General features: G+C 44.1%; 2 protein-coding genes and 1 long non-coding RNA gene across 3 annotated transcripts; 2 read left to right on the top strand and 1 right to left on the bottom strand.

The window, feature by feature from the left end:
• Positions 1–4,654: 4,654 nt before the first annotated feature.
• LOC136491755 (uncharacterized) lies at positions 4,655–5,107 on the top strand. The gene has a single exon (XM_066487998.1). It carries the CDS (start codon positions 4,655–4,657, stop codon positions 5,105–5,107), a length of 453 nt encoding a protein of 150 aa, XP_066344095.1.
• An 8,956-nt stretch (positions 5,108–14,063) lies between these two features.
• LOC136491267 (uncharacterized) lies at positions 14,064–21,344 on the bottom strand. Its single transcript, XR_010767994.1, has 5 exons — positions 21,216–21,344; positions 15,442–15,508; positions 14,654–14,773; positions 14,389–14,532; positions 14,064–14,311 (listed from the first exon to the last, which is right to left on the bottom strand). It is a non-coding gene; the product is annotated as an uncharacterized lncRNA (long non-coding RNA).
• A 4,637-nt stretch (positions 21,345–25,981) lies between these two features.
• LOC136491756 (uncharacterized) lies at positions 25,982–27,449 on the top strand. Its single transcript, XM_066487999.1, is given in 3 exon segments — positions 25,982–26,522; positions 26,525–26,796; positions 26,865–27,449. Coding segments are annotated over 3 exon segments (1,398 nt in total).
• Positions 27,450–27,799: the final 350 nt, after the last annotated feature.

The raw sequence follows: 27,799 nt of genomic DNA on the forward strand, positions 1-27,799 counted from the left end.
AAAGATCTATTTATGTTGCAAATATATATTGATGATATCATATTTAGATCAACAAATCAAGACTTTTGTGATGAATTTAGAAAGATGATGGCTAATGAGTTTGAAATGTCCATTATCGAAGAGTTGAGTTACTTCCTTGGTCTTCAAATCAAGCAATTGAAGAATGATACTTTTGTGAGTCAAGGCAAGTACATCAAGGACATGATCAAGAAGTTTGGCATGATTGATAGCAAAGTCATTAGCACACCAATGGAAACAAATGGCAACTTGGATAGTGATGTAAGTGGTAACATAGTGGATCAAAAATTGTATCGGTCTATGATTGGAAGCCTACTCTATGTGACCACATCAAGGCCGGATGTCATGTTTAGTGTATGCATGTCTGCAAGATTTCAAGCCTCACCAAGAGAAAGTCATTTGAAGGCTACAAAGAGAATATTGAGGTACTTGAAGCATACACCAAATGTTGGTTTGTGGTATCCCAAAGGAGCAAAGTTTGAGCTAGTTGGTTACTCTGACTCGGATTATGTGGGATGCTAGGTTGAAAGGAAGAGCACCTCGGGCACATGTCAATTGTTGGGAAGATTACTTGTTTCATGGTCAACAAAGAAGCAAATAGTGTTGCATTATCAACCGCCGAAGCCGAATACATATCCGTCGGTAGTTGTTGTGCACAAGTACTTTGGATGAAGGCCACTTTGAGTGACTTTGGAATCAAGTTCAAGAAAGTGCCAATGCTTTGTGACAATGAGAGTGCAATCAAGCTAACCAACAATCTGGTTCAACATGCAAGAACAAAGCACATTGATGTCTGCCACCATTTCATAAGAGATCACCAACAAAAAGGGGACATTTGCATTGAAAGTATAGGCACCGAAGATCAACTTGCCAATATATTCACCAAGCCATTGGATGAGAAAAGGTTTTGCAACCTAAGGAATGAGTTGAACATATTGGATTTCTCAAATATGTGTTGATGCACCCCCACTCATATGACATGCCTCTCCTTCGAGCAATCCAAGGTAAAAGTTGATTGGCATGGCATACATCCTTGCTAAGGACATGTTTAGTGCATCTAGTCATATTTTTAATCTTATTAGGACCTTTCAAATAGCTCTATTCTATTAGGCTCATTCATGAAAATCAAATGAATTTGATGTTTATATGGTATCACTATTGCTTCTATGCTTGATTTGATCTAGTGATAGCATATGACATGTTTATGGGCTTGTAAACCTAGTGTTTGATCTAGAAAATGAGCTCTAAGTGTTTAACTCAACATGGTACAAGATAACCCTTATTTGGAGGTGTGAAGAAGCTTGTCCTTGGATCAAACTGAGTTAAATATCTTTGGCAAATGATCTAGATTAGACCAAATCTGGGAAAATGATTCTCACCCCATTGATTGACATTGATAATCTCGACCCTACAAGTAATACTACCTATATTTAGAACCTTTGTGGTCCTTGATGACAAAGGGGGAGAGAAACAAAGATATTAGTACATGGGGAGAAAAACGAAGATATTAGTGTACTAAGATAGTGAAAAGACAACAAAGGGGGAGAACTTGACATAGGGGGAGAGATATGACAAAGGAAAGGAATCAATTAAAATGTTGAGCACACAAGTAGGGGGAGCAAGCTCATGAACTTGTATGGTGCATTTGTATGTGCATTTCATATGTTTGCTTGCATGGCACAAGTATTAAAGTTAAACATCCATGCTTGCGTGATGAATGTTAGTTGTAAGATTGAATGATGAAATGAAATCACTAGATAATTTTCATTTCCAAGTAAGCCTTTACAAGTGGTACCTTTCTAAAATACGTTTCCAAGTGGTATTGAGCTAACCATGGTGCTAAGGATGGTATATTGGTGCACTCTGATTGGTATCACACTTCAAAGGTCCATCTCTTATACCTTAGCATCATTTGGTAGACATTGACTCCTATATTTCCTATCTAAGCATATGTGCAAGCTTCAATCCAAACTCTTAGCACATATGTAGGGGGAGAAATTGCTACCATTTGGGGTTCATGAAACTTGTCCATATCCTTTTACACATGGTAAATATGCTTGGGCAAGCAACATGGATTCAATTGAATTTCAATTCATATCTTTGTATAAGGGTTGTCATCAATTACCAAAAAAGGGGAGATTGAAAGCTCTAGTTTAGTTTTGGTGAATTGATGAAACCCTAAGTGCTAACCTAGTTTATCAAGTGATCATGAGATAGGTAGCACACTTCAAGTGGAGAAGCCAATGAAGATCATAACATGACAATGGTGATGCCATGGTGATGATCAAGGGCTTAAACTTGAAAAGAAGAAAGAGAAAAACAAAAAGCTCAAGGCAAAGGTATAATTTGTAGGAGCTATTTTGTTTTGGTGATCAAGACACCTAGAGAGTGTGATCACATTTAGGTTTGATAGCCATACTATTAAGAGGGGTGAAACTCGTATTGGAATACGGTTATCAAAGTGCCACTAGATGATCTAACTCATTGCATATGCATTTAGGATCTAGTGGAGTGCTAACACCCTTGAAAATGTTTGTGAAAATATGCTAACACATGTACACACGGTGATACACAAGGTGGTTGGCACTTTTGAGCAAGGGTGGAGAAGTTAGAAGTGAAAAAGAGTTGGTCGTGAAGACGCTGGCGTCGGTCAACTGACCGGACAATGGGTCTGAAAGCACCGGACACTGGCTGCTCATGTCCAGTCGAACTGGTAAGACAGCACAGTGCCTAGGGTTAATCACCGAACGTTGGACTATGTCCGGTCAAGGTGGACCAGACGTGTCAGGTCGAAGAAATACGTCTCGGGGAGCTTATTGGAAACGATCGGACACTGGGGCTTCAGTGTCCGGTCAGTTTTGCCGGATCGTCCGGTCAGCTTCATAGCCGTTGAAATCTAACGAACAGCATTTGAAGCTAGTGACGTGTGGCATCCATCGAGCGATCGGATGCTGAGGAGCAGCATTCGGTCAGTTGGACCGGAGCGTCCGGTCGACCCATGTTATGCCCAGTGAAGGGGTACAATGGCTCTATTTCGTGGGGGCTTCTATTTAAGCCCCATGGCCGGCTATGGCTTACATCTTTGGCCATTTTCATTGACATAGCAACCTTGTGAGCTAAGCCAAAGCTCTCCCACTCATCTCCATCATTGATTCATCATCATAGTGAGATTGGGAGTGAATCCAAGTGCATTGCTTGAGTGATTGCATCTAGAGGCACTTGGTGTTCGTGTTTCGCTATGGATTTCGCTTGTTACTCTTGGTGGTTGCCACCACCTAGACGGCTTGGAGCAGCGAGGATCGTTGAGCGGAGGGTGGTGATTGTCTCTAGCTCTGATCGTGGTGATTGTGAGGGGTTCTTGACCTTTCCCTAGTGGAGAGCCAAAAGGTACTCTAGTGGATTGCTCGTGGCTTGTGTGATCCTCATCTTGTGTTGGTTGTGCGGCACCCTATTGAGGGTTTGGCATGTGAAGCCAATTAGCGCGTGAACCTCCAAGTGAGTGAATCGCCACAACGAGGACTAGCTTGCCAGCAAGCAAGTGAACCTCGGTAAAAAATCATTGTGTTCATCCTTTGTTTCCGAGGTGATTGGTCTTCATTGATATTGATTCTTGTGATTGATTGGTTCACTCCTCGACACGGTGGTATAACCTTCTTGATCACTCTCTTTACATTACTGCAAACTGGTTGTCAAGCTCTTTAGTGTAGCTAGTTGTGAGAGCTTGCTTGCTTGGTTAGTGTGGCTCTTTAGTTAGCATTTGAGAGAACACTAACATAGGGTAGTGTTATAGCTATTGAGTGAATAGATACTATCTAAACTAGAATTGTGGTAGGTGGCTTGCATTTTGAGTAGGCTAGCGCAACACTTGCTTCGCCTCATAATTGTCTAACCATTTTGTTAAGTGTTGTTGCAGAAATTTTTATTAGGCTATTCACCCCCCCTCTAGCCATTAGGACCTTTCAGTACTCTTGTAAATTGATCGTGGCTTGTGTGATCCTCATCTTATGTTGGTTGTGCGGCACCCTATTGAGAGTTTGACGTGTGATGCCAATTAGCGCATGAACCTCCAAGTGAGTGAATCGCCACAACGAGGACTATCTTGCCAACAAGCAAGTGAACCTCGGTAAAAAATCATTGTGTCATCATTTAATTCCGAGGTGATTGGTCTTCATTAGAATTCATTCCTTAACTCAGCAGTATAACTATTTTGCCCTCTCTCTTTACATTACCACAAACTAGTTGTCAAGCTCTTTAGTGTAGCTAGTCGTGAGAGCTTGTTAGTTTGGTTAGTGTGGCTCTTTAGTTAGCCTTTGAGGGCACACTAACTTAGTGTAGTGACATAGCCATTGTGTGGATAGAGACTATAGAAACTAGAATTGTGGTAGGTGGCTTGCATTTTTAGTAGGCTAGCGCAACACTCGCTTCACCTCATATTTATCTAACTAGTTTGCTAAGTGTTGTAGAAATTTTAATAGGCTATTCACCCCTCCTCTAGCCATTAGGACCTTTCACCCGGGTGCTCATGGATGGGGGCAGCGGGCTTAACATCCTATATGTTGAGACCCTAGATGCCATGTGCATCCCTCGGTCCAGGCTCCGATCGAAGGTCACACCATTCCACGTCGTGATCCCCATGATGCGGGTGTACCCGCTTGGGCAGATCAACCTGCCCGTCATGTTCAAGGACCATGCCAACTTTTGCACGGAGATCATGACCTTTGATGTGGTAGACTTCGAGGGGTACTACCACGCAATCTTGGGACGTCCATGTTATGCTTGGTTCATGGCTGTCCCCAACTATACCTACCTCAAGCTAAAGATGCTAGGGCTGAGTGACACCATCACCATGGGAACTACCTTCCCACATGCATACACGTGCGATTGGGAGAACCTCGAGCACGCCACCGGTCTCGTCAACTCCGTTGAGCTCAAGAGGCTCCAGGAGGAGGTAGTCTCGGCCATGCCTGACTACCATGAGCCAACCACTGTGAGTGCATTTAGCCTGACCGAGGAGACTAAGGCGATGGAGATCGATCCCATCGATCCAACCAAGATGGTGCGGATCGGGACCAAGCTCCCGACCAAATAGGAAATCGAGCTCATCGACTTCCTATGCGCGAACCGAGACATCTTTGCCTAGAAACCAACCGACATTCTAGGGATCTCGAGGGAGGTCACCGAGCACGCACTACGATCACCTGAGGCTCAAAGCCTGTCAAGCAACGCCTGCACCGTTTCAACGATGAAAGGCGCAGGGCCATCGGTGAGGAGATCGCCAAACTCTTGGTAGCTGGTTTCATCAAGGAAGTGTATCACTTCGACTGGCTCACCAACCTGGTCCTTGTTAAAAAGAAAAAAGGGAAATGGAGGATGTGCATTAACTATACCGGTCTGAACAAGGCATGCTCTAAGGACCATTTTCCCTTACCATGCATAGATCAGATAATCGACTCCACCTCAGGGTGCGAAGTCCTCTATTTTTTGGATGCCTACTCTGGCTACCACTAGATCGCAATGAAGGAGTCTGACTAGCTCGTGACCTCCTTCATCACCCCTTATGGCTCGTATTGCTACGTGACCATGCCCTTCGGTCTAAGGAATGCCAGTGCCACCTACCATCGGTGCATGCAGCGGTGCTTCGCCAATCAAATCGATCTGCCTAACCTGCTTGACGGATCGGAGCAGACAAAGGGTACCATCACTGTCTATGTGGAGTTGGCTCAGGGTAGGCGAAGTCGGCTTGGGCAAGCAACCTGATTGCAGACTTGACCGCGACTTTCATGGACCTCTGAAGGTTCAGCGTTAAGTTGAACCCCAAAAAGTGCATTTTTGGGGTCTTGAAGGGGAAGCTACTCGGATACATCATCTCCGAGTGTGGTATGGAGCCAACCCTAAGAAAATCATGGCCATCTCCAACATGGGCCCAATTCACAACGTCAAGGGCATGCAAAGGCTCACTAGGTGTCTAGCCGCCCTAAGCCACTTCATCTTCTAACTCGGGGAAAAGGGAATGCCACTCTACAAGCTCCTCAAGAAGTTGGAGATATTTGTCTAGATGAAAGAGGCATAGAAAGCTCTAGAGAGTCTCAAATTGTTGCTGACCTTAGCCCCGATCCTCATCGCTCCTAAGTGAGAGGAACCCCTCCTCCTTTACATCGTAGCAAGCGACCATGTGGTCAGTGCTGTCCTCATCGTAGAAAGGGAGGAGACTGAGCATGTGCTGAAGGTCCAGCGACTAGTGTACATTGTCAGCAAGGTACTCGCCGAAGCCAAAGTGCGCTACCCCAAATGTAGAAGCTTTTGTATGCTTTGCTAATGGCTCACCGAAAGCTCTTGCACTACTTTACTGGGCATGAGTTCACCATCATCACCTCATTCCCGCTAGGTGAAATCATTCAAAACCATGACGCTGTGGGTTGGATCTCCAAATGGGCACTTGAGCTCATGGGGCATAACATCAAATATGCACCTCGAACTGCGATTAAATCTCAGGCCCCGGCCGACTTCATCGCTGAGTGGACGGAGGTCCAGACCCCAACCCCTGATGTTACCCACAAGTACTGAATGATGTACTTCGATGGGTCAGTCATGGGAATCGATGTAGGGGCTGGCATGGCCTAATCTCCCCAGAAGGGAACAGGATCCACTATGTGATCTACCTCCACTTCAATGCCTCGAACAACGCTACAGAGTATGAAGCCCTCATCAATGGGCTACGTATCGCCACCAAGCTAGGAGTGACCTGGCTCTATGTAGGTGGCGACTCGAAACTCGTGGTCAACCAGGTCATGAAGGAGTCCTCTTGCAAGAGCCCACTCATGGCAGCGTATTGCCAAGTGGTGCATAAGCTCAAAGATAAATTTTAGGGGATCGAGCTGCATCATGTCCCACGTAAGGATAATGATGCTACCAATACCTTGGCAAAAATGGCCATCGAACGGAAGCCGGCCCTGGACAGGGTCTTCATGAACGACCTTCACGAACCGTCCACCCATATACGGGAGGATCTACCTCAAGCGCAGGCTGACCCAGGTCGATCGCTCGAGGACTCTAACTCCGCATCGCAGCCCAGCCCCAACAAAGTGCACGAGGGCTCTAACCTCGACATGGTAGTAATGGCACTTGATCCGATGGATTGGAGAGCACTGCTACTGGCCTGCATCCTTGGCACAGTCCTTCCACCAGAGAAGACTAAAGTGCGATGGGTCACCCGACATGCCATAACATTCATTGCCATTGGCGAGGAACTCTATAAGCGAAGCCCGTTAGGGATACTCATGAAGTGCATCTCGATCGACCATGCCAGAATCTATGGGCACCACGTGGCCCTGCACTCGCTGATCGACAAGGCTTTCCATCAGGGCTTTTACTGGACCGCAGCGTTGTGCGATGCAGAAGAGGTGGTCAGCTGTCGACGAAATATGGTCAGCAGTCCATCGAGGGGGGTGCCCGTGGTGGTAGATTATCGGTAGACAGTGCATGTAATCAAGAACCAGATGGTTACAGAGGCACAAGACGCAAGATTTATACAGGTTCGGCTGCCGTGTTAGCGTAATACCTACGTCCTATGTCTCATTATTCTGTATTGATTGAGATGATCTATTGTAGATGTTTCCTGAGGGGGACCCCTGCCTCTCCTTATATAGTCTGGAGGAGGAGGGTTACAAGTAAAGTATCCTATTTAGTACTATTACAATATCTAGTACAATTTGTAATCTTGCCGTGCACGCCTCGATCTTATGGGCCAGGCCACCTCTGATGGTGCGGCCCATGTCTTGTCTTGAGGATACCAGGGGCCATACCCCCACAGCTAGTCCCTGAGCACCTTGTATCTTTCGAGTAGCGTCATCTTGAGCTTGCTAGAAGGATGTAAGGGGCTCAAGATAAAATTTGAAAAATATTTTCCCTGAAGTGTGCCCACTTTGACTCTGAGTCGAGAAGAGACACCATCGTCCTTGTAGAATCGGATGCGTTTGATCCATCAGATCGAGCACATTCACCTCAAGGTGAAGTGTGCCCACTTAGTCCCCGAGCCTGGTAGTAGGTGACGTAGGTACGTGGTGCCAGGGTCTAAAAAGAATTCCCAGTTAAGTTGAGAATCCAATCTTCATACAGACGATACAAGATGCACCGGTAGGTGCATCGTACCGATGTAGTCCTCGAGCTTGCTGGAAGGCGAGGTATGAGCCTTGTAGCAAGGTCTAAATGAGAAAGAATATCCCAATTGTATGCGAGTCGCCAGTCACATGTAGTTGAGACGCAAAGTCCCCGAGCTGTGGTCGGAGAGTGGTCGAGGTAGTCCCCAAGCACAGGTCGAGGGGCAAGCGGCGAAGTCCCCGAGCTGTGGTCGGAGAGTCGTCAAGGCAGTCCCCGAGCACAGGTTGAGGGGCGAGCAGCGAAGTCCCCGAGCTATGGTCGGAGAGTGGATGAGGCAGTCCCTGAGCATAGGTCGAGGGGCGAGCAGCGAAGTCCTCGAGCGTAGCTCGAGATCCCTGCAATATAAATATATAGAATGGTAGTATATGATGTACAAAATAGTATTTTAAGGAGAAAAATCAATAGTGAAGAAATAGCGTATGATGCTCAGCAGTCATTTGCAAATGAGCATGATGTGATAAAGCAGTTGGTGCTTTGTAAACATCAGTGTTAATATGAAGTTTGTGTTTATACTTAATATAAACTGCCTGACCAGTTAGTATGCAGCTGAGTCTCTAGCCCTAGCTAGCCCATGAACCATAACGTGGGGCGCGAAGCCCGTGCATGTGTAGGAAGAACAAAGCATCGCTAAGGAGCCACTGCCGACCACCCATAACGCAGAGGGTAGACGCTCGTGCACGTGTAGGGAGGAGTCGGAGATAGGGCCGTCTCTGAAGGCATCGAGCATCAACATGACTGGTCGAGGATTTCCATTAAGTATAGTTGTATGTTATATTTAAGATTGTATACATGGACAAACGTTATTTGAAGAATAATCATGACGAAGATATTTGTGGAGAAATGTCGTAATGAAAATTATATTAGATATAAATATTAGAAGTGTACTTATCTTTGGATAGAAATCTGATCGGTGGCGATGAAGTTGTCCGGTCCTTGAGCTTTTCGACCTATCATCATGACTGTGGTCACAATTGTCGTAGCGCCGTTCTTCGTGGCGATCATCATTGCAACATGGTCTGGTGGTCGAGGTGGTCGGAGCTCGGCGGAGCCGCTCGGGACGTGGTCGACGTGGTCTGGTGGTTGAGGTAGTCGGAGCTCGGCGGAGCCGCTCGGGACGTGGTCAACGTGGTCGGAGCTCAGCGGAGCTGCTCAGGACATGGTCGATGTGGTCGGAGCTCGGCAGAGCTGCTCAGGACGTGGTCGACGTGGTCGTCGTCGATGTGGTTGTGGTCGACGTAGTCGGAGCTCGGTGGAGCTGCTCGGGACGTGGTCGACGTGGTCAGAGCTTGGCGGAGCTGCTTGGGACGTGGTCGACGTGGTCATGGTCGATGTGGTCGGAGCTCAGTAGAGCTGCTCAGGACGTGGTCGACATGGTCATGGTCGACGTGGTCGGAGCTTGGCGTGGCTCGCTCAGCGGCTCGCTCTGTGGCTCGGACAGCTTGTTTGATGGCTTGGAATCTCATCTCGGCGATGATGTCACCATCGGAGATCTTGTGGTCATGAGATGAGATGCTCCCGGCTTGGCCATGGCGGTTGGCGCACAATGTTGAAGGTTTCAACTGGAGTCGGTGCAGCCGTGCAGGTTACGTGTTCATCAGACTCGGAACTCTTGCTTGCTTGTCGCTGCTTGATCAGGGCCAGTAGCCGCTTGCGTGGTCATGTACGTAGATGCAAGTATGTGAAGCTTTCATGTGATGCATATATACATGCAAGTTGACCGCAGACATCCTGGTTTGGCCTTCTTTGATTGGTTGCATGTCTGCCATGAGTCAGATTGGATCATGTCTACAAGCTAGCTAGGCATCATGGTGGGATCTCGGATCCGATCAGCATGGGACAAGTTTCTTGGTACGCCACCGACGAGGCCGATCAAGATCATCATGCCATGACGCGTTGCTGAAGGACGCCAGCCACGAGAAGCCGAGTCACCACGGTTGACGTTGGCAAAGAAAATTTCCATCTGGTTCGCCTGGGATCAACACACACAACCCCTAAAAGGGGACCCCTACCTAGCGCGCCACTGTCGACAAAATATGGTCGGCAGTCTACCGAGGGGGGTGCCCGTGGTGGTAGATTATCGGTAGACGGTGCGTGTAATCAAGAACCAGATGGTTACAGAGGCACAAGATGCAAGATTTATACAGGTTCGGCCGCCGTGTTGGCGTAATACCTACATCCTGTGTCTCATTATTCTGTATTAATTGAGATGATCTATTGTAGATGTTTCCTGAGGGGGACCCCTGCCTCTCCTTATATAGTCTGGAGGAGGAGGGTTACAAATAAAGTATCCTATTTGGTACTATTACAATATCTAGTACAACTTGTAATCTTGCCATGCATGCCTCGATCTTATGGGCCGGGCCACCTCTGATGGTGCGGCCCATGTCTTGTCTTGAGGATACCGGGGGCCATACCCCCACATCAGCAGGTGCGAGAGGTGCCAGTTCTATGCCCAGCACACTCACCTACCAACATAGGAACTTCAAACCATCCCCATCACCTAGCCGTTTGTGGTCTAGGGACTCTGATAAGGACATCACTCCTTCGGATGTACCCGCTGATCCTCCAACCGTCATGCAAGGTCTAATGATCCGGGCTCGAATGCGTCAACTCAATTTAGAGGTGAGCTCGTTCTTAAGCGATCCTTTTTATACTTTTGAGAATAGACTACTACCTAATGATGTTATCTTGCTTAGAAACATTAGAGAGGGTCATGAAGGACTTAGTGGATGTGGTGGAGGTGAAGATGACCAGCAAGAACATCCAACAGGAACCGGAGGCCCGGTCCAACATGATTTCGAGTCTGTCTCGGCCTCTAGGACCAGTCTACCTTAAACTGGTCACCTAGGACGCATCCGAACTCTGTTTTCGACTATACACATATGGATGGAAAGCTAATTTGATAAGGAAGCCAATCCATGTGGTCTCACATCAAAAGCTCTTTGGAATCAACGGAAATCGTTGAAACAAGTCAACGTCCAGAATCTACCAGGGTGCTACGACACCGTCTTTTGGTCCGTTGGACCATGTATCGTGTTTGGGCCCATTAGGGGGTGCGTCCAGGGGTCTTGCACGACCCTAGAGTCTTTATAAATAGCCGCCGCCCCTCCATTAGGGTTTGAGTTTTGCTTAGATTATTCTGTCAAGAATAGTTTCGCCGTTCATCGGTTTGTGAGACCCCAACTCCATGAGATTAATCATTCATCTGCAATTTGGTTGTGTTCTTTCTTGTTCTTGCTTGTGTTCTTCGTTATGCAGACAGGGATTAGCCTTCTTAGTGAGGTCAACTTGGTCCGTGACTTGGTTGATAACCAGAGGAGCTGTGGTGCTAAGATTGTAGGGTTCGATCTTTCGATCTAAAGCCGGATCGGTGTGTCATGCTCCGCCACAACAATAGTTACCTCTACCTAACGGAAGATTGAGATCCCTGTTCTCATTAAGTGGTAATTAGAGCTAAGGTATACCATCAGGTTCACATTTATTCCCTAGTTTGAGTGTTTTGCATTCGTCCCATAGTCCAGTGCCATATTGATGAAGAGGACGGCGAAGTCGTTGGTGACGAGGCCACGGCGGCCTATAGAAGCATCATTGTATAGCGGATGCTCAGCTCACAAGTCCAGCAACCTGAGAAGCTATGACGCCATAACTTGTTCTAGATTTTCTTCGTCATCAACGACCGTCGCGCACGTGTCATTATTGATGGAGGTAGCTGTAACAATTTGGTAAGTTCTGATTTGGTCAAGAAGCTTGGCTTGACCACACGCCCATACCCACGTCCATACCATATTTAGTGGCTAAATGATTCAGGTAAAGCAAATGTAACACAAACTTGTAGAGTATCATTTTATATTGGTTCTTATATTGATTCTATTAATCGTGATGTCGTACCTATGCAAGCTTGTTCACTCTTATTGGGTCGTCCTTGGGAACATGACAATAACGCTACATACCATGGTAAAAGTAATAAATACACTTTTGTGCATAAAGGAAAGAAAATTACTTTAGTACCTTTGACCCCTGCTCAAATTGTACAAGCTGATAGAGAACGCGCTGCTAATTTGAATGATGTCTAATCTAAAAATTAGCAAGTTGCTAATTATATTTTTCCACCTAAAAATGATAAGTCTACATCTATTTCTAAGGCTGTGGGGATTAAATTGAAGGGTGGTGTTATGCTTGCAACAAAATATGACTTTGCTGAAATTTCTGATGATGATATTTGCTATGCTTTGGTATGCAAACGAGCTATGTTTTCGTTTGATGATATTGTTAGCTCGATGCCTCCTGCTGTCACTAACCTTTTGCAGGAGTATGAAGATATTTTTCTAGCTGAGATACCCCGGGCTGCCACCTATGAGAGGAATAGAGCATCCAATTGATTTGATTCTGGGAGCAGCCTAACCTCGAAGTCGATCGGTCAACAACATGTTCGTTTGCTCGTATATGATCGTGAATTATAAACTGAAACAGTATTTTTCTTTGACATCAAACCAACCAACAGTAAATAATTCCACGATCGTTTATGGCGTACCGGACAGGCTGCAAGAGGATCGTCGCACATGAGCTTCGAGTCAACCGTGTTTTCGAGGAACTTGGACTCGATGTTGCGCCTCGCCCCAAACCTCGTAAGACTTCGAAACGGACACGAGAGGTTGTCGCATCAGGCTCAGAGTAGGTCGGTGGCGGAGGCAGAGGAAAAAAGAGGAGAGCCGAGAGTACAACTTCAAAGGCCGCGGCAGTGGCCTCAGAGAATGATGACAGCCAAGTGAGAGTCGTGCTCAAGGCTGCCAAAGAGAAACAAAAGACCTCTAGCCTCGAGGACCAAAAGGAGGAAAAACTTGGACAAGGCACTTCGAGTGAGGCTGCAAAATCCTCTGCGCCCCTTGTCTCTAAAGTTATCCCGGGCGCGACCAAATCCGAGCTTGAGGCCGCCGGTGAGCTTGCCGGCATGAAAGCAAAGAAATCTACAAGAAAATCTCGCGTCAGCAAGGTCTTTGATGATGATGAAGATGTTGCTCTAGATGTGGACTAATCTATGGTCCCTTTTTTGGCTCCCGAGGCTAGCATTCCTCCAAAGGAGTCTGAGACCGAGGTTGCTGCGCCTCCTCTACACCCCGAGGCAAACCCTTCGCAGGGAAAGATCGTGGAGACTGTTGCTAAGGAGATGAAGGCGTCTGCTTCAAAGGCGGCAAAGCTAGGTAAACATGTCATTGGACGTTTGCCTAGGATAAGATTTTTTATTGCGGTGACGCCTCATTGAGATTTCTAATGGAGTTGGAAAAAACCATTGGTGCACCTGGGGAACCTCCTCTGATATTTAGAGTAAAACCTTATGGTGCAGAATCCGATTTGCCGCCTTCATTGGAAAGTTACAACGAGGCCTTCGGCATCGAACTTAGAGAGCAGCTGGTGTCCATTCGTTTGCCGGGGTCAGGTGAGGACGACAATCCGTACAACTTGCCTTTGTTGTGGGGGGCTAAGGGTGGGATGCGTGCTGTAGACGAGGCGGCAAGGGGGTTTTTCAAGAGCTCAGAAAGGGATGGCGGTGAGGATGATGACAAGGAAGCTAGGGAGAATGGAGAGGTCAGTCGCTCCCAAGGTTTGGATAAGTCAAAGGCGCCTGCCGAGGCTGACGACGAGGACAGAGCTTTTGATCCCGAGAGTTAGTATTTTCTTTTTAGTTTTATTTTAATCGAACTTACTTCCTCCGTCCCAATTTAACTACACGTCTGGGATTGGAGGAAGAAACTTAGTGCAGCTGTCAAATTACCATACTGCCCCTATAAAGAAGACTTGGCATCACTAAATAGGCAGAACATGATTACACTTGTAGTACAAAAGTACAAGTCTGACACTAAAGAAATGTGTGGTAAAGAATTTCAGAGAGAAGCAATGGCTACAATAACACAACACGTGGCCACGAATAAGCACTCTACGCCATTACAGAAACTTCCAGCACTTGCGCCTGGCCATCCAAAATTTGAATCAGCAAACTTGGCGCCATTGCCCCACTATAAAATGGCTTCACATGCTCCTGATGAACCCAACACAAGCCATCCAGGAGAGTTCCATCTTCAACCATGGCCATTGATCTAAATACAGTACCAGGTGAAGAAAGTGAAGAGCCCTCAGTAGCCTGCAAGGCACTTTCATCTTCAACCATAGCCATAGATCTAAACAAAGTACCAGGGGAAGGAAGTGAAGAGCTCTTACCAGACCTAAATCAAGAGCCTGCTGATGATGAAGAAGATCAATTTCATCCCATCAAAGAAGCACAAGTGCATCCACTGAAAGGTCAGTCCCACTATCTCCAGAAAGAGCAACACGGTGATGTGCATGCCATAGACCTCAATATTGCTGCTTGTGAGGGAGAACAAGAAGAATCTCATGAAGGTAATGTTTCTCTTAGTTTCTTTACTAAAACAAAGTGTACTGTGTAAAAATAACTTTCTGCATTAATTAAAGTCCTATGACCCACCCTATTGCAGTTCTTGCTATTGAGGACGACCATCAACAAGATGGAGATTTTAACTTTGATGCTCCACATATACAGGATGATTTTGACTTCAACTTAGAAGCTGCTGATCACCAAAATGAGCTGCAACAAATGATCAGTAAGCCCCAATGGAACTTTAATTTTTTTCATATTATGTCAATGATCATATCGACTCACTAGGTTGACATAGTTTTCCTAAATAACAAAACGTTGTGTTCAGCATAATTAATTGTAAGATAAGAGCACAATCATACATATCATTATGCTAGCTCAGTCAAAAATCATTCGGCCACTTTTAGGTGCCTTGGTAAACTCAGTTTGCATAAATGAAAAAGAACATGCATCCAAAGTGTTGTAGCCTACAACTTCAGTCTACTTGAGTTACCATACCAAGATAATAATAGTGATTCTTTAGTGTTCATTACACAGTACAAAATCAGCAATACATCTACATGAAACCCCTCAAAAGTTCCAAACAATCCAATTCACCACAATAGCAACAACTTTCCTACACTATTTCAAGCAGTTCAATAACAATGGAGACATATTGCTGCCTCACCTGTTTTTAGCAACTAATTTCAGCATGATTTTTTCTTACTATTTCAATGAGCACATCGACTCACAAGGTTGACATACTTTTTGTCTACTGCATGATTAATTGCAAGCATGCATATCATTCTGCTATCTGAGTGAAAAAACAATGCAACCTGAGTGAAAAATCAACAATAGTGTGTTACTGGTAAAGCAAGAACATATAATAGAAACCATACTTCGAATCATAGTAACGTCCAATAGAGTTGTCATTACAATATCCTGATGCCGAGTCGAATACCCATCCTGCACAAACCAGATTTGAAGAAATGTCACCAAAAAGAAAGAACATTCAGACAAGATGATTTGTTCTAGTAAACATGTGATCAGGTTTCTGCAAAGAATGCTCCATGATTCATAGGACTCAGGAGAATAAATTAGTTGGTTGTACATTTTTCTACTGTTATCTCACACTTTTTTTCAGACATGATCGATAACATGTGAAAGGGTCGAGATGGCGACTAGAGGGGGGTGAATAGTCTTTTCTAAAACTTAATCCAATCGGCTAACCGAAACAAGTGCAGAATTATAACTATCGGTCTAGTCAAGACTACACCCCTCTATCTATATTCACTAGCACCTTTCAAAGATATTAATTAAGCAACAAAGGTGCCGGGCTAGCTAGAGCTCTCCTAACCAATTCTAGAAGCAAGGTCACACAAACCTATGCCACTAGTACTTAAAGCGAACACATGCTAGTAAGCTAAAGCACAAAGCCACCTAAGCTCACTAGCAATGCTCAATAACAAGGCAACCAATGACAAATTAGAGAGCGCAATTACTTAGCTACACAAACTAAGCAATGTGACTAACAAGGTTACTCAAACCAAATTAGTCACGCAAGGGAGCTACTTCTATGCTACACAAGCAAGAAGGTAAATAGCAAGCTACACAAGCCAACTAATTACAAGAGCAACTACACAAGCACAATGTATATAAAAGTAATCACAATCTTGTGTAACGGGGATGCAAACCAACGAGAAGAACAAGGTCGACACGATAATTTTTCTCCCGAGGTTCATGTGTTTGCCAACACGCTAGTCCCCGTTGTGTCGACCGCTCACTTGGTGGTTCGGCGGCTAATTAGCATCATCCGCCAAGCCCGCACGTCGAGCGCCACAAGAACCTATCCTAGAAGTAAGGGTAGCTCAATGACACGCTTTACTAAAGTTGCTCTTCACGGCTCCCGCGGGGCGAGCACAATGCCCCTCACAAAGCACTTCTCTGGAGCACCGCACAAGCTTCTTGCGGGCTTCGACGGAGACCACCACCAAGCCATCTAGCAGGTGGCAACCTCCAAGAGTAACAAGCACCACCGGCTTATAACTCGATCACCTAGAGCCACTCGATGCAACCTCACAATGCAATCGCACAAGAATCGCTCACTCACACAATCGGATGATCACTATCAAGTATGTGTGAGATGGAGGGCTCCTAAGCACTCTCAAGCATGGACACAAAGTCCCCTAAGGTGCTCAGCACCAGCCATGGCCGAAGGCCACTTCTATTTATAGCCCCAAGGGCTAAACTAGCCGTTACCCCTTCACTGGGCAAAAATCGGGCCGACCGGACGCTCCGGTCGTGTTGACCGGACGCTGGACCTAAGCGTTCGGTCACTCGATGATAGCCACGTGTCACCTGCGTTCAACGACATTCTTCCAATCTCAATAGCCATCTTCTGACCGGACGCAGCAGCTTCAACTGACCGGACGCTAGACCCTCAGCGTCCGGTCATTTACAGTAAGGTACTGACCCCGACCGGACGTGTTCGTTCGGACGTGATTGGATGCAGCCCTAGCGTCCGGTCACACTCCAGTGACACTGCTTCGTCCAACAACAGGACCGAACACTGCCTCTAGCGTTCAGTCACTTTCAGAGCCAGCGTTCGGTCGACTGACCGATGCTGCACGCTGACTGCCACCACTGACCGGACGCTGAGCCTCAGCGTCCGGTCACTGCGTGACCAGAGTCTGGTCCACTCTGTGGGACCTTTCTATCTCCATTTCTTCACCGAGTTGATCCACATCAACTCCAACTTCATCTCCTTTGTAAATGTACCAACACCACCAAGTGTACACCACCATGCGTATGTGTGTTAGCTTTTTACAATCATTTTCCAAAGGATTAGCCACTCAACTTGCCACGCCACTCAATCCTAGCGATGATGCAAAGTTGGATCACTCAAGTGGCACTTAGATGACCAATATGCAAACAAGTTTGCCCCTCTTGATAGTACGGCCATCTATCATAAACCCGGTCATAAACTTCTCTACACACCTATGACCGGTGAAATGAAATGCCCTAGGTTATACCTTTGCCTTGCGCATTCCATTCCATCTCCTCTAATGTTGATGCAACACATGCACCAACATGATCAATAATGATATGATCCACTTCATATCATCACATGATCATATTGGTTCATCGATCTTGACATCACTCGCTTTTCACCATTGCCTTCGTCCATCGGCGCCAAGTCTTGCTCAAGCTTCACCGCCACGCGGTCCATCGCTCCAAAGCCTCCGACTTGCCCTTCACGCTTGCAACCGGTCCATCAAGCCAAGTCTTGTCTTGATTTCTCCACCTTTGATCACATGACTCAATGTCGTGTCTCATGTGCAATGAGCTCCTTCATCTTCACATGTGTGAGCTTTGCAACATCTCAAAGCCATTTTCATATTCATGGCATATGTTGCTCACACACATGTATCTGTGGACTAATTACCTGTGTATCTCACATAAACACAATTAGTCCACCTAGGTTGTCACTCAATTACCAAAACCACACAAGGACCTTTCAATCTTCCCCTTTTTGGTAATTGATGACAACTCTACAAAGATATGGAAATTAAGCTCTTTTGGATTCATGTTGCTTGCCCAAGCAATTTTACCATGTGAAAATGATTTTTGGACAAGTACCACAAACCCGAGATAGTAGTATTAGCTCCCCCTACATATGTGCTAGAGTGTTTGATTTGAAGCTCGCACATATGCATAGATTAAAATTATGGGAGAGTAATTACTACAAAATGATGTTAAGGTGTATAGAATAAACTTTTGAAGCGTGTACCAATTGGAGTTGCACCTTTAAGTTCATCCTTAGCACCATGGTTAGCTAGATATCACATGGAAATAAAAGCACTACATACCTTGTGAGATCAACATTAAAAGCAAGGTACTAGCATTACTTGAAAAGCATACCAAGTGTCTAGCTATCATCCTATGCATGTTAGTTATCAAATCATCATTCAAGTTCTATAACTAGCATACACCACACAAGCATGCATATTGAATTTGAAAGCTTTATGCAATGCAAGCAAGCACATGAATATGCACATATCAAATGAAATCAATCAAAGTTCATGAGCTTGCTCCCCCTACTTGTGTGCTTCTCTTATCCAAGAAATTTTGATCCATCTCTTTTCTCCAATGCTGCTCCCTCTTTGTCCATATTCATGTCCAACCTCCTAAGCTTTCATAATTTATCTCTCCCCTTATACAATTTATCTCTCCCCCCTATAAAGGCTTTCATATCTTTGTACAATCTCTCCCCCTTTGTCATCAATTTCCATAAAAGGTGTGCTTCTCATTGATGCAAAGGTATGCATTTGGGGTAGATGGTTGAGGCTTGAATCTTGCATTTTTTATGGACATCTTCATGATTTGTTGGAATGACACCACTTGTAGATACTACTTGTAACTTGTACCCCTTGTATCTTGTATAGGGCTTCTTGAGATACCACACATAGAATCTTTTCTTGATACCAATTTGTGGTATATCTCCCCCTATGTGATAGCATGGGTCATCCATTTGATACACTTGAGCTCTTGTAGTTAAGGGATGCATTCTTCATTTGAAGATCACTTAAAGTTGAGGGTCACTTGTGGAACCATCGTCTTTCATGGTTGATATCATATATAGATGTAATACCACTTGTATGAAGTAGATACCATTTGAAAGAATCTTCTAGTATGGAACCACTTGTTTGATTTATCAATAAAGACCATTTCTTGAACATTTGCTATCTTCATGAGTACCACTTATAGGATATCACTTGTGAGTTGATCTAGACATTACTTGTAGATTCTTGATGAAATACTTGAGTCTAGATACCATTTGAAACAAACAAACTAGATATCCATTTGCATTGTTGTCTTGTGCTTGTACTCTTATCACTATCATGAGCTTCTATGATTGACTTGAACTAAATTGATTTGCCTAAGCTTCCAAGTCCGGTTTGAACCAATGACAAGCTTCTTCACACCTCTTGCAAGGGTTATCTTGCCAATGTTGTACTTGTCACTTGTTAGCAATCCAAATTGAGTCAAGTACTTGGGTTCACTAGCTCATGAACAAATTCATGTACTAACCACTAGATCAAGTAATCACTCAAACAATAGTGGTAGGCTATGAATTTAAGCATTTCATTTGTTATGCATGATCCTATGAAGCATGTACTATATGCACTAACCGCATACTAGTAAGGGATGAAATGATCATGCACATTATAATGATACCTTTGCTATGTTGGAGTAGAGGATAGTCACATAGATTCCAATTTATTACTCTAATAGCAATGTGAAGTCCAATTATAAGCTTGGTGAAGATCAATAGATACCATGTTGAATTTTATTCTTCATCCATATGAAATGAATACCACTTATGATTAAGTGCACTTTCTTGTTGTGGTTGGCTTGCTTTATCTTTTGATTTTTGCTTGCATGAGAGCATCAATTTGAGAATACCACTTGAAATCTCATGACTAGCTCTCTTTTGGGTGTTGCTTGCTTTTCTTGATCAACCCTTTTGATTGCTTCAACTAAGCATCTCAAATGTTCCTCAGATCACCACTTCCATATTAGCCTTCCAAGTACCACACTTGGTTTACCTACACATAGGTGGCAAGTCCCTACACTAGGGAGAAGTGACCTCTCTCCAAGAACCATTATTGACACTCACTTGAAATAACTTGATTGATTGATCCAAGTGATGGACTTAACTTGGTGAGTAACCTTGATTCCTTCTTTAAGTCATTTTCTTTCTTCTAGTTTAAGTCTTTTTCTTTCTACCAAATGATTTCCAATAGTCACTAGAACTTAAACTTTATCTTCAATTCAACTTGAGTTTGATCTTGATCTTCATCTTGAGTACCAAAGGTGTGTAAAGTACACTCCACAATCAAATAGCCTTGTACTCTTTTCTTGTCATACTTCTAGATCATCTCAAAATCAAACTTAGGTGCCTCAATTACTTATAAACATGTTTCCAACTTGAAGACCTTTCAATCAAAGTGACTCTAGATTAATCCAATATTTGTCACTTTTCTGACAGATTTTGTACCCTTCAAAGAAATAAGCATATCTCCCAAAGTACAAATCCAAATACCACAAAATTTGGTGGAGATGTTCTTTACTAAGTTATCTATCAGCTGTAAAAATTTGAGCTTCATTTGACTTCTAGATTGCTGCCATATATCAATTCTTCCACCACTGCTCCATGCTGAAAACTGCTGCACTATAGCTGACAAGATCTACTCCAAAACCGAAGCATTTCTTATCCAATTCTCATAAAAATTGTACAACATCTTATACCATAAGTCTAGAGCATGTACACCAATTTTTATGCCAATACAATAGGTTTTGATTACTCAAACATGGCTAAGATCACAGCTAGCTCAGATTTTCAATTATAGGACAGATTTCAACAATTGAGATATACTTCATCAGATATGAATCAAACTTGAAACTAACTTGTTTGAATACTTCCATAAGATATATATCCATTCAAACTACTTACTAAATGTCATCTTATGAACTTATCCAACACAAATCAATCCAAACTTGATTACTAAGCAATTATCCATTCAATCAACTTATAGCAAGCAACTTTGCATATTTATCCAATTCAATCAACTTATATGCACCCAAATGAAATGATCAACAAGAGATATACCTTGGTTAGCTCATGATCAACCAATTAGCAAGCTTCAACTCAAATATTTGCAAGCTATCAAATAATATCCAATGAATCACCAACAACTTGAATTATAGCACTTGTATGTTGATGGCGCTTGGACTTCACTCAATTTTCTCTTGGCATTGGGTTAGGATGTGCACTAGGCTTCATAACTTGATTCAACATATGATGAACAATGTGAGATCAATTGAATCAAGTCTCCAATGCTGATGGTACCTACAAATAATCATTCACTTTTTGATGGTACCCAAACAAGTTTGGGTCCTCTCAAGTTAGAAGCAACATACTTAGGCATAGCCTTAGTATGAGTAGCGGGATATTTTGCAATTGCAACTAATGAGGTACCATTGCCATCCTTTCTAAGCAAATTATTATCAACAATTGAAATATGCTTAGAAATGTCACCTAGGGGACATGAATGTGCCATGTATCCTCTTTTCCGACATGAGTAGCACTTTCTCTTCTTTGCTCATGTGGTGCTTCTCATTGCCTTGTCTCTCATGGATTGCTTGAGCCTTCTTCTCAAGCTTGGTAGGACACTTAGAGGCAAAGTGTCCCACACTTCCACACTTAAAGCACTTGATGTGAGCATGATCTTTCTTCTCATCTTCATTCTTGCTCATCATCTTGGCATCTTGAGTTTGCATTGGATGCCTTGCCTTTCCACCCCTTCTTGTTTTCGTCTTCTTTATCATCAAATTACCACCATCTTCATGGTTGATCTTGATTTGAACTTGGGGTGTCTTCTCTTGCTTAACTTGTGGCTTTGGTTGAGGCTTCACTTGTTGCTTCACCAATTGCTTGGTTGGGCACATTGAGGTAAGATGACCCCAAGTGCGGCACTTGAAGCACTTAACATGCCTTAGCCTCTCTTCTTCTTTCTTCAACTTGAGCATTTCTTCATTAGGGCAACCATTTGCAAGATGTCCCACTTCATGGCACTTGAAGCACATGAATTGAGAGAGCTTCTCTTGTTCTTGCTTCTTCATCTCTCTTTCATATCTTCTCTTGCCCCATCTTTTGCCCTTGATCTTGCTCTTGTTGAAGCCAACGCCACTTATGTCATTGCGGCTTTCTTGATGATTGACTTTGCTAGTCTTGAAGCCAACTCCACTCTTGTCACCAAAGTTTCTTTGAGTCTTCAACATATGCTCAAAGATGACTTGAGAGTTGTAGCACCTCTCTAACTTGTTGCTCAATTTCTTCACTTGTTCATTTAGCTCATTGTTCTCCTTTAAAAGGTTAGTCTCACAAGATATAGGAGTAGAACAAGCATCTATATATGAAGAGCATGGCATATCTAATAAGTCATCACAAGAGGTGGATACATGCTTCTTGCCTACATCACAAGGGTTAGTAACATTTTGCAATTTATCATTTGATCCATGTGATGAGCTCTCATTATTTTTAAGTTTCTTTGTAAACACTTTAATGAGAGAAGCATGTTGTTCTAATAATTCATCATGAGATGTAAGTAGTGTCTCATGATTCAATTTTAGCTCATCATGTGAAGATTTATAAGCGTCAAGTAATTTCTTATGTTCTTCACAAGAGTTCTTTAGAAATGAGTTTTTATTTTCTAAGTTTAATGTTTTAGCTTTCTCATTTTCTAAAGACATGGTCATGCTAGCAAGTCTACTAACAAGCTCATCATATGAATCAACATGATCAACTACATTATCATTTGTTACCTTGGTGTCACCTTGTGACATGAAGCAATGTGGTGATGTAGTTTGAGAGCTTGTAGTGGCATTTTCATCATGGCTTGAGCATGAACCATCATCACCATCAAGTGTGCATGAGGTAGCATCATCACTTGCAACACTTGTGGCATCATCATCAACCTTGTCAAGTGAACTTGTAGTTGATCGATCGTCGTCATCATCACTTGACCATGAGGTGAAGCAATCTTCCACAATCACCAAATTGTGGTTATGCTCAACACACTCATGCACCTCCTTCTTGGGCTCATCCTCCTTGAATTTGCCATCATCCCATGTGGAGGAATCACCGAAAGTTTCCTTGATGGACTCCCATATCTCACGAGCGGTTCCCTTGATGTTTACTTGTTTCATCAAATCAAAGCTTAAAGCATCCATTAGAAAACAACAAGCATGTGCATAAAATTCATAGAGAACTCTTTGAGCTTTGGTGAGATTTCTATGGTCCAAGACATGGGTGAGGCCACTTGTGACAACCCACCAAAATTTAGGTCCATTTGCACGAAAATGATCAAGCATGTGATTTTTCCAAAGTGCAAAGTTTGTGTCATAAAAAATATGTGCCTCACAAACATCTAGCCCATTAGACGCCATCCTCTCGGGTTAGTGAAGACCACAAATGAGAGACCGGGCTCTGATACCAATTGAAAGGGTCGAGATGGCGACTAGAGGGGGGTGAATAGTCTTTTCTAAAACTTAATCGCGTCGGCTAACCGAAACAAGTGCGGAATTATAACTATCGGTCTAGCCAAGACTACACCCCTCTATCTATATTTACTAGCACCTTTCAAAGATACTAATTAAGCAACAAAGGTGCCGGACTAGCTAGAGCTCTCCTAACCAATTCTAGAAGCAAGGTCACACAAACTTATGCCACTAGTACTTTAAGTGACAAGGGAGCTCTTACACATGCTAGTAAGCTAAAACACAAAGCCACCTAAGCTCACTAGCAATGCTCAATAACAAGGCAACCAATGCCAAATTAGAGAGCGCAATTACTTAGCTACACAAACTAAGTAATGTGACTAACAAGGTTACTCAAACCAAATTAGTCACGCAAGGGAGCTACTTCTATGCTACACAAGCAAAAAGGTAAATAGCAAGCTACACAAGCTAACTAATTACAAGAGCAACTACATAAGCACAATGTATATAAAAGTAATCACAAGCTTGTGTAACGGGGATGCAAACCAACGGGAAGAATAAGGTTGACACAATGATTTTTCTCCCAAGGTTCACGTGTTTGCCAACACGCTAGTCCCCGTTGTGTCGACCGCTCACTTGGTGGTTCGGCGGCTAATTGGCATCACCCACCAAGCCCACACATCGGGCACTACAAGAAACTACCCTAGAAGTGAGGGTAGCTCAATGACACGCTTTACTAAAGTTGCTCTTCGTGGCTCCCGTGGGGCGAGCACAATGCCCCTCACAAAGCACTTCTCCGGAGCGCCGCACAAGCTTCTTGCGGGCTTCGATGGAGACCACCACCAAGCCGTCTAGGAGGTGGCAACCTCCAAGAGTAACAAGCACCATTGGCTTGCAAATCGATCATCTAGTGCCACTCGATGCACCCTCACGATGCAATCACACTAGAATCGCTCACTCACACAATCGGATGATCACTATCAATTATGTATGAGATGGAGGGCTCCTAAGCACTCTCAAGTGTGGACACAAAGTCCCCTAAGGTGCTCAGCACCAGCTATGGCCGAAGGCCACTTCTATTTATAGACCCAAGGGCTAAACTAGCTGTTACCCCTTCACTGGGCAAAAATCGGGCTGACCGGACGCTCTGGTCGTGTTGACCAGACGCTGGACCTCAGCGTCCGGTCGCCCGATGACAGCCACGTGTCACCTACGTTCAATGGCATTCTTTTGATCTCAACGGTCATCTTCTGACCAGACACAGCAGCTTCAACTGACTGGACGCTGGACCCTCAGTGTCCGGTCGTTTACAGTAAGGTATCGACCCTGACCGGACGTGTCCGGTCGGACGTGATCAGACGCCGCCCCAGCGTTCGGTCACTCTCCAGTGACACTGCTTCGTCTGACAATAGGACCGGACACTGCCTCCAGCGTCCGATCACTTTTAGAGCCAGCGTCCGATCGACTGACCGACGCTGCACGCTGACTGCCACCACTAACCGGACACTGAGCCTCAGCGTCCGGTCACTGCGTGACCAGAGTCTGGTCCACTCTGTGGGACCTTTCTCATCTCCGTTTCTTCACTAAGTTGATCCACATCAACTCCAACTTCATCTCCTTTGTAAATGTGCCAACACCACCAAGTGTATACCACCATGTGTATGTGTGTTAGCTTTTCACAATCATTTCCCAAAGGATTAGCCACTCAACTTGCCACGCCACTCAATCCTAGCGATGATGCAAAGTTGGATCACTCGAGTGGCACTTAGATGACCGATATGCAAACAAGTTTGCCCCTCTTGATCGTACGGCCATCTATCCTAAACCCGGTCACAAACTTCTCTACACACCTATGACCGGTGAAATGAAATGCCCTAGGTTATACCTTTGCCTTGCGCATTCTATTCCATCTCCTCCAATGTTGATGCAACACATGCACCAACATGATTAACAATGATATGATCCACTTCATATCATCACGTGATCATATTGGTTCATCGATCTTGACATCACTCGCTTTTCACCATTGCCTTCGTCCATCGACGCCAAGTCTTGCTCAAGCTTCACCGCCACGCGGTCCATCGCTCCAAAGCCTCCGACTTGTCCTTCACGCTTGCAACCAGTCCATCAAGCCAAATCTTGTCTTGATCTTCTCAACCTTTGATCACATGACTCAATGTCATGTCTCATCTGCAATGAGCTCCTTCATCTTCACATGTGTGAGCTTTGCAACATCTCAAAGCCATTTTCACCTTCATGGCATATGTTGCTCACACACATGTACCTATGGACTAATTACCTGTATATCTCACATAAACACAATTAGTCCACCTAGGTTGTCACTCAATTACCAAAACCACATAAGGACCTTTCAACATGCACGGCTATGGTGTGTACGCTGATGTTGTGGACATAGTCTTCGATGAGGAGTTGGAGGACCCAGATGTTGAAGAAGATGAACATACAAATGCAAATAATTCACATAAGTGCAGAAATTTGACAGACACTGAAAGGCAACAAATATATGAATCATTGCTTGAGAGAAGTAATCGTGGAAAATTAAAAAAGAACACTACGAATATAGTAGCTCATATGTTTCAGGTCAGTAGGTATCAAGTGCGTGGTGTTTGGCGAAGAGTTAAGCAGTGCCGTGCACATGGCATACCAGTAGATGTTAGATCACGGAGGAAGAATTGTGGCCGCAAAAGGATACAAATTGATCTATTAGATGTTCTTAGAGTTCCCTTGCATAGGAGGAGGACTATACGATCTCTAGCTAATGCTATTGGTATAAAGAAGAGCATTCTGCATAGATGGTTCAAGGAAGGCCGACTACGACGCCACTCCAGCACACTAAAGCCTCTGTTAATGGAAGATAACAAGAAAGGCAGGCTATGATGGTGTCTTTCCATGATAGATCAGCGACACTGCCAAATGAACCCAAGTTCATTGAAATGGGCAACATCATCCACATGGATGAGAAGTGGTTCAACACCACATCCAAGTACATGAAGTATTATATGCTTCCTGAGGAGGAGGATCCACATAGGATTGTGCACAATAAGAATCGCATTGGCAAAGTTATGTTCTTGTCAGCAATAGGAAGACCAATATATGATGAAGCAGGTAATTGTGTTTTTGATGGGAAGATAGGAGTGTGGCCATATGTTAGAAAGATACAGCATACACTTGTTTCACTTTCTTGCATAAGTTTTTGTGCTATGAATTTGTGGTCCTTACTTGGTTTCATTTACTATAGGAACCAGCAAAAAGAAGAAGCCGCAATAGAGGAAGGGGGGCCGAAGTCACCAAACCTATCAAGGTAGATCGGACTACTATGAGGTCATATCTGATCGGTAAAGTTTTGCATGCTATTGTTCAATGGTGGCCACGGGAACATGCAGGAAAAACCATTTACATTCAGCAAGATAATGCCCCTTCACATGTGCTAGTAAATGAAGAAGAATTTGCTGCTGCTGTTGCACTGACAGGACTAGACATACAACTCATCAACCAACCTGCCAATTCCCCAGATTTGAATGTACTAGACCTAGGGTTCTTTAATTCTCTCCAATCCTTAACCTATGACAGGATCTCTAGGAACTTGGATGACCTTATTGTGAATGTACAACATGAGTTTGATAATTATGATCCAGAAACTTTGAATAGGGTGTTCTTGACAATACAAGGGTGTTTGATTGAGGTGATGAAAGATAGTGGAGGAAACAGGTACAAGATTCCTTACATCGACAAAGATCGGCTAGAGGCACTAGGCATGCTTCCTAGAAGCCTTGGTTGTGACAGGAAGCTATATGAAGATGTGCTGGCATCGTTGGGAAACTAATTACTCATATATCATGTCTCCTAATGCTATAAATAAAGCAGGAGTCCTTGATCATGAGAATCATGTGTGGTACTGCTGTAAATTTGGAAACCGTTTAATGTGTACTAATGCTGTAAGTACAACATATGTACTTGGTCATGTTAATCATCTATGGTACTGCTGTAAATTAGAAGACCTTATAATATGTGGTTGTTTATGCTAATCATGTGTGCCAGTAGTACTAAATACGGTAGCAAAATTGCCTAAGAGCTTGGCATGATCACTTGTATCAAAGACTTAATAACATCGTCAGAGAACGTAAGTCATCATGGCACATGTGCACTGATTATCAGTTTATCACACAAAGCACA

This window comes from Miscanthus floridulus, chromosome 11, assembly GCF_019320115.1.
Source record: "Miscanthus floridulus cultivar M001 chromosome 11, ASM1932011v1, whole genome shotgun sequence".
Lineage (NCBI taxonomy): Eukaryota > Viridiplantae > Streptophyta > Magnoliopsida > Poales > Poaceae > Miscanthus > Miscanthus floridulus.

Excerpts from the sequence above, each read along its gene's own strand:
- LOC136491755 (XM_066487998.1), top strand. The coding sequence starts at position 4,655 with ATGCGGGTGTACCCGCTTGGGCAGATCAACCTGCCCGTCATGTTCAAG.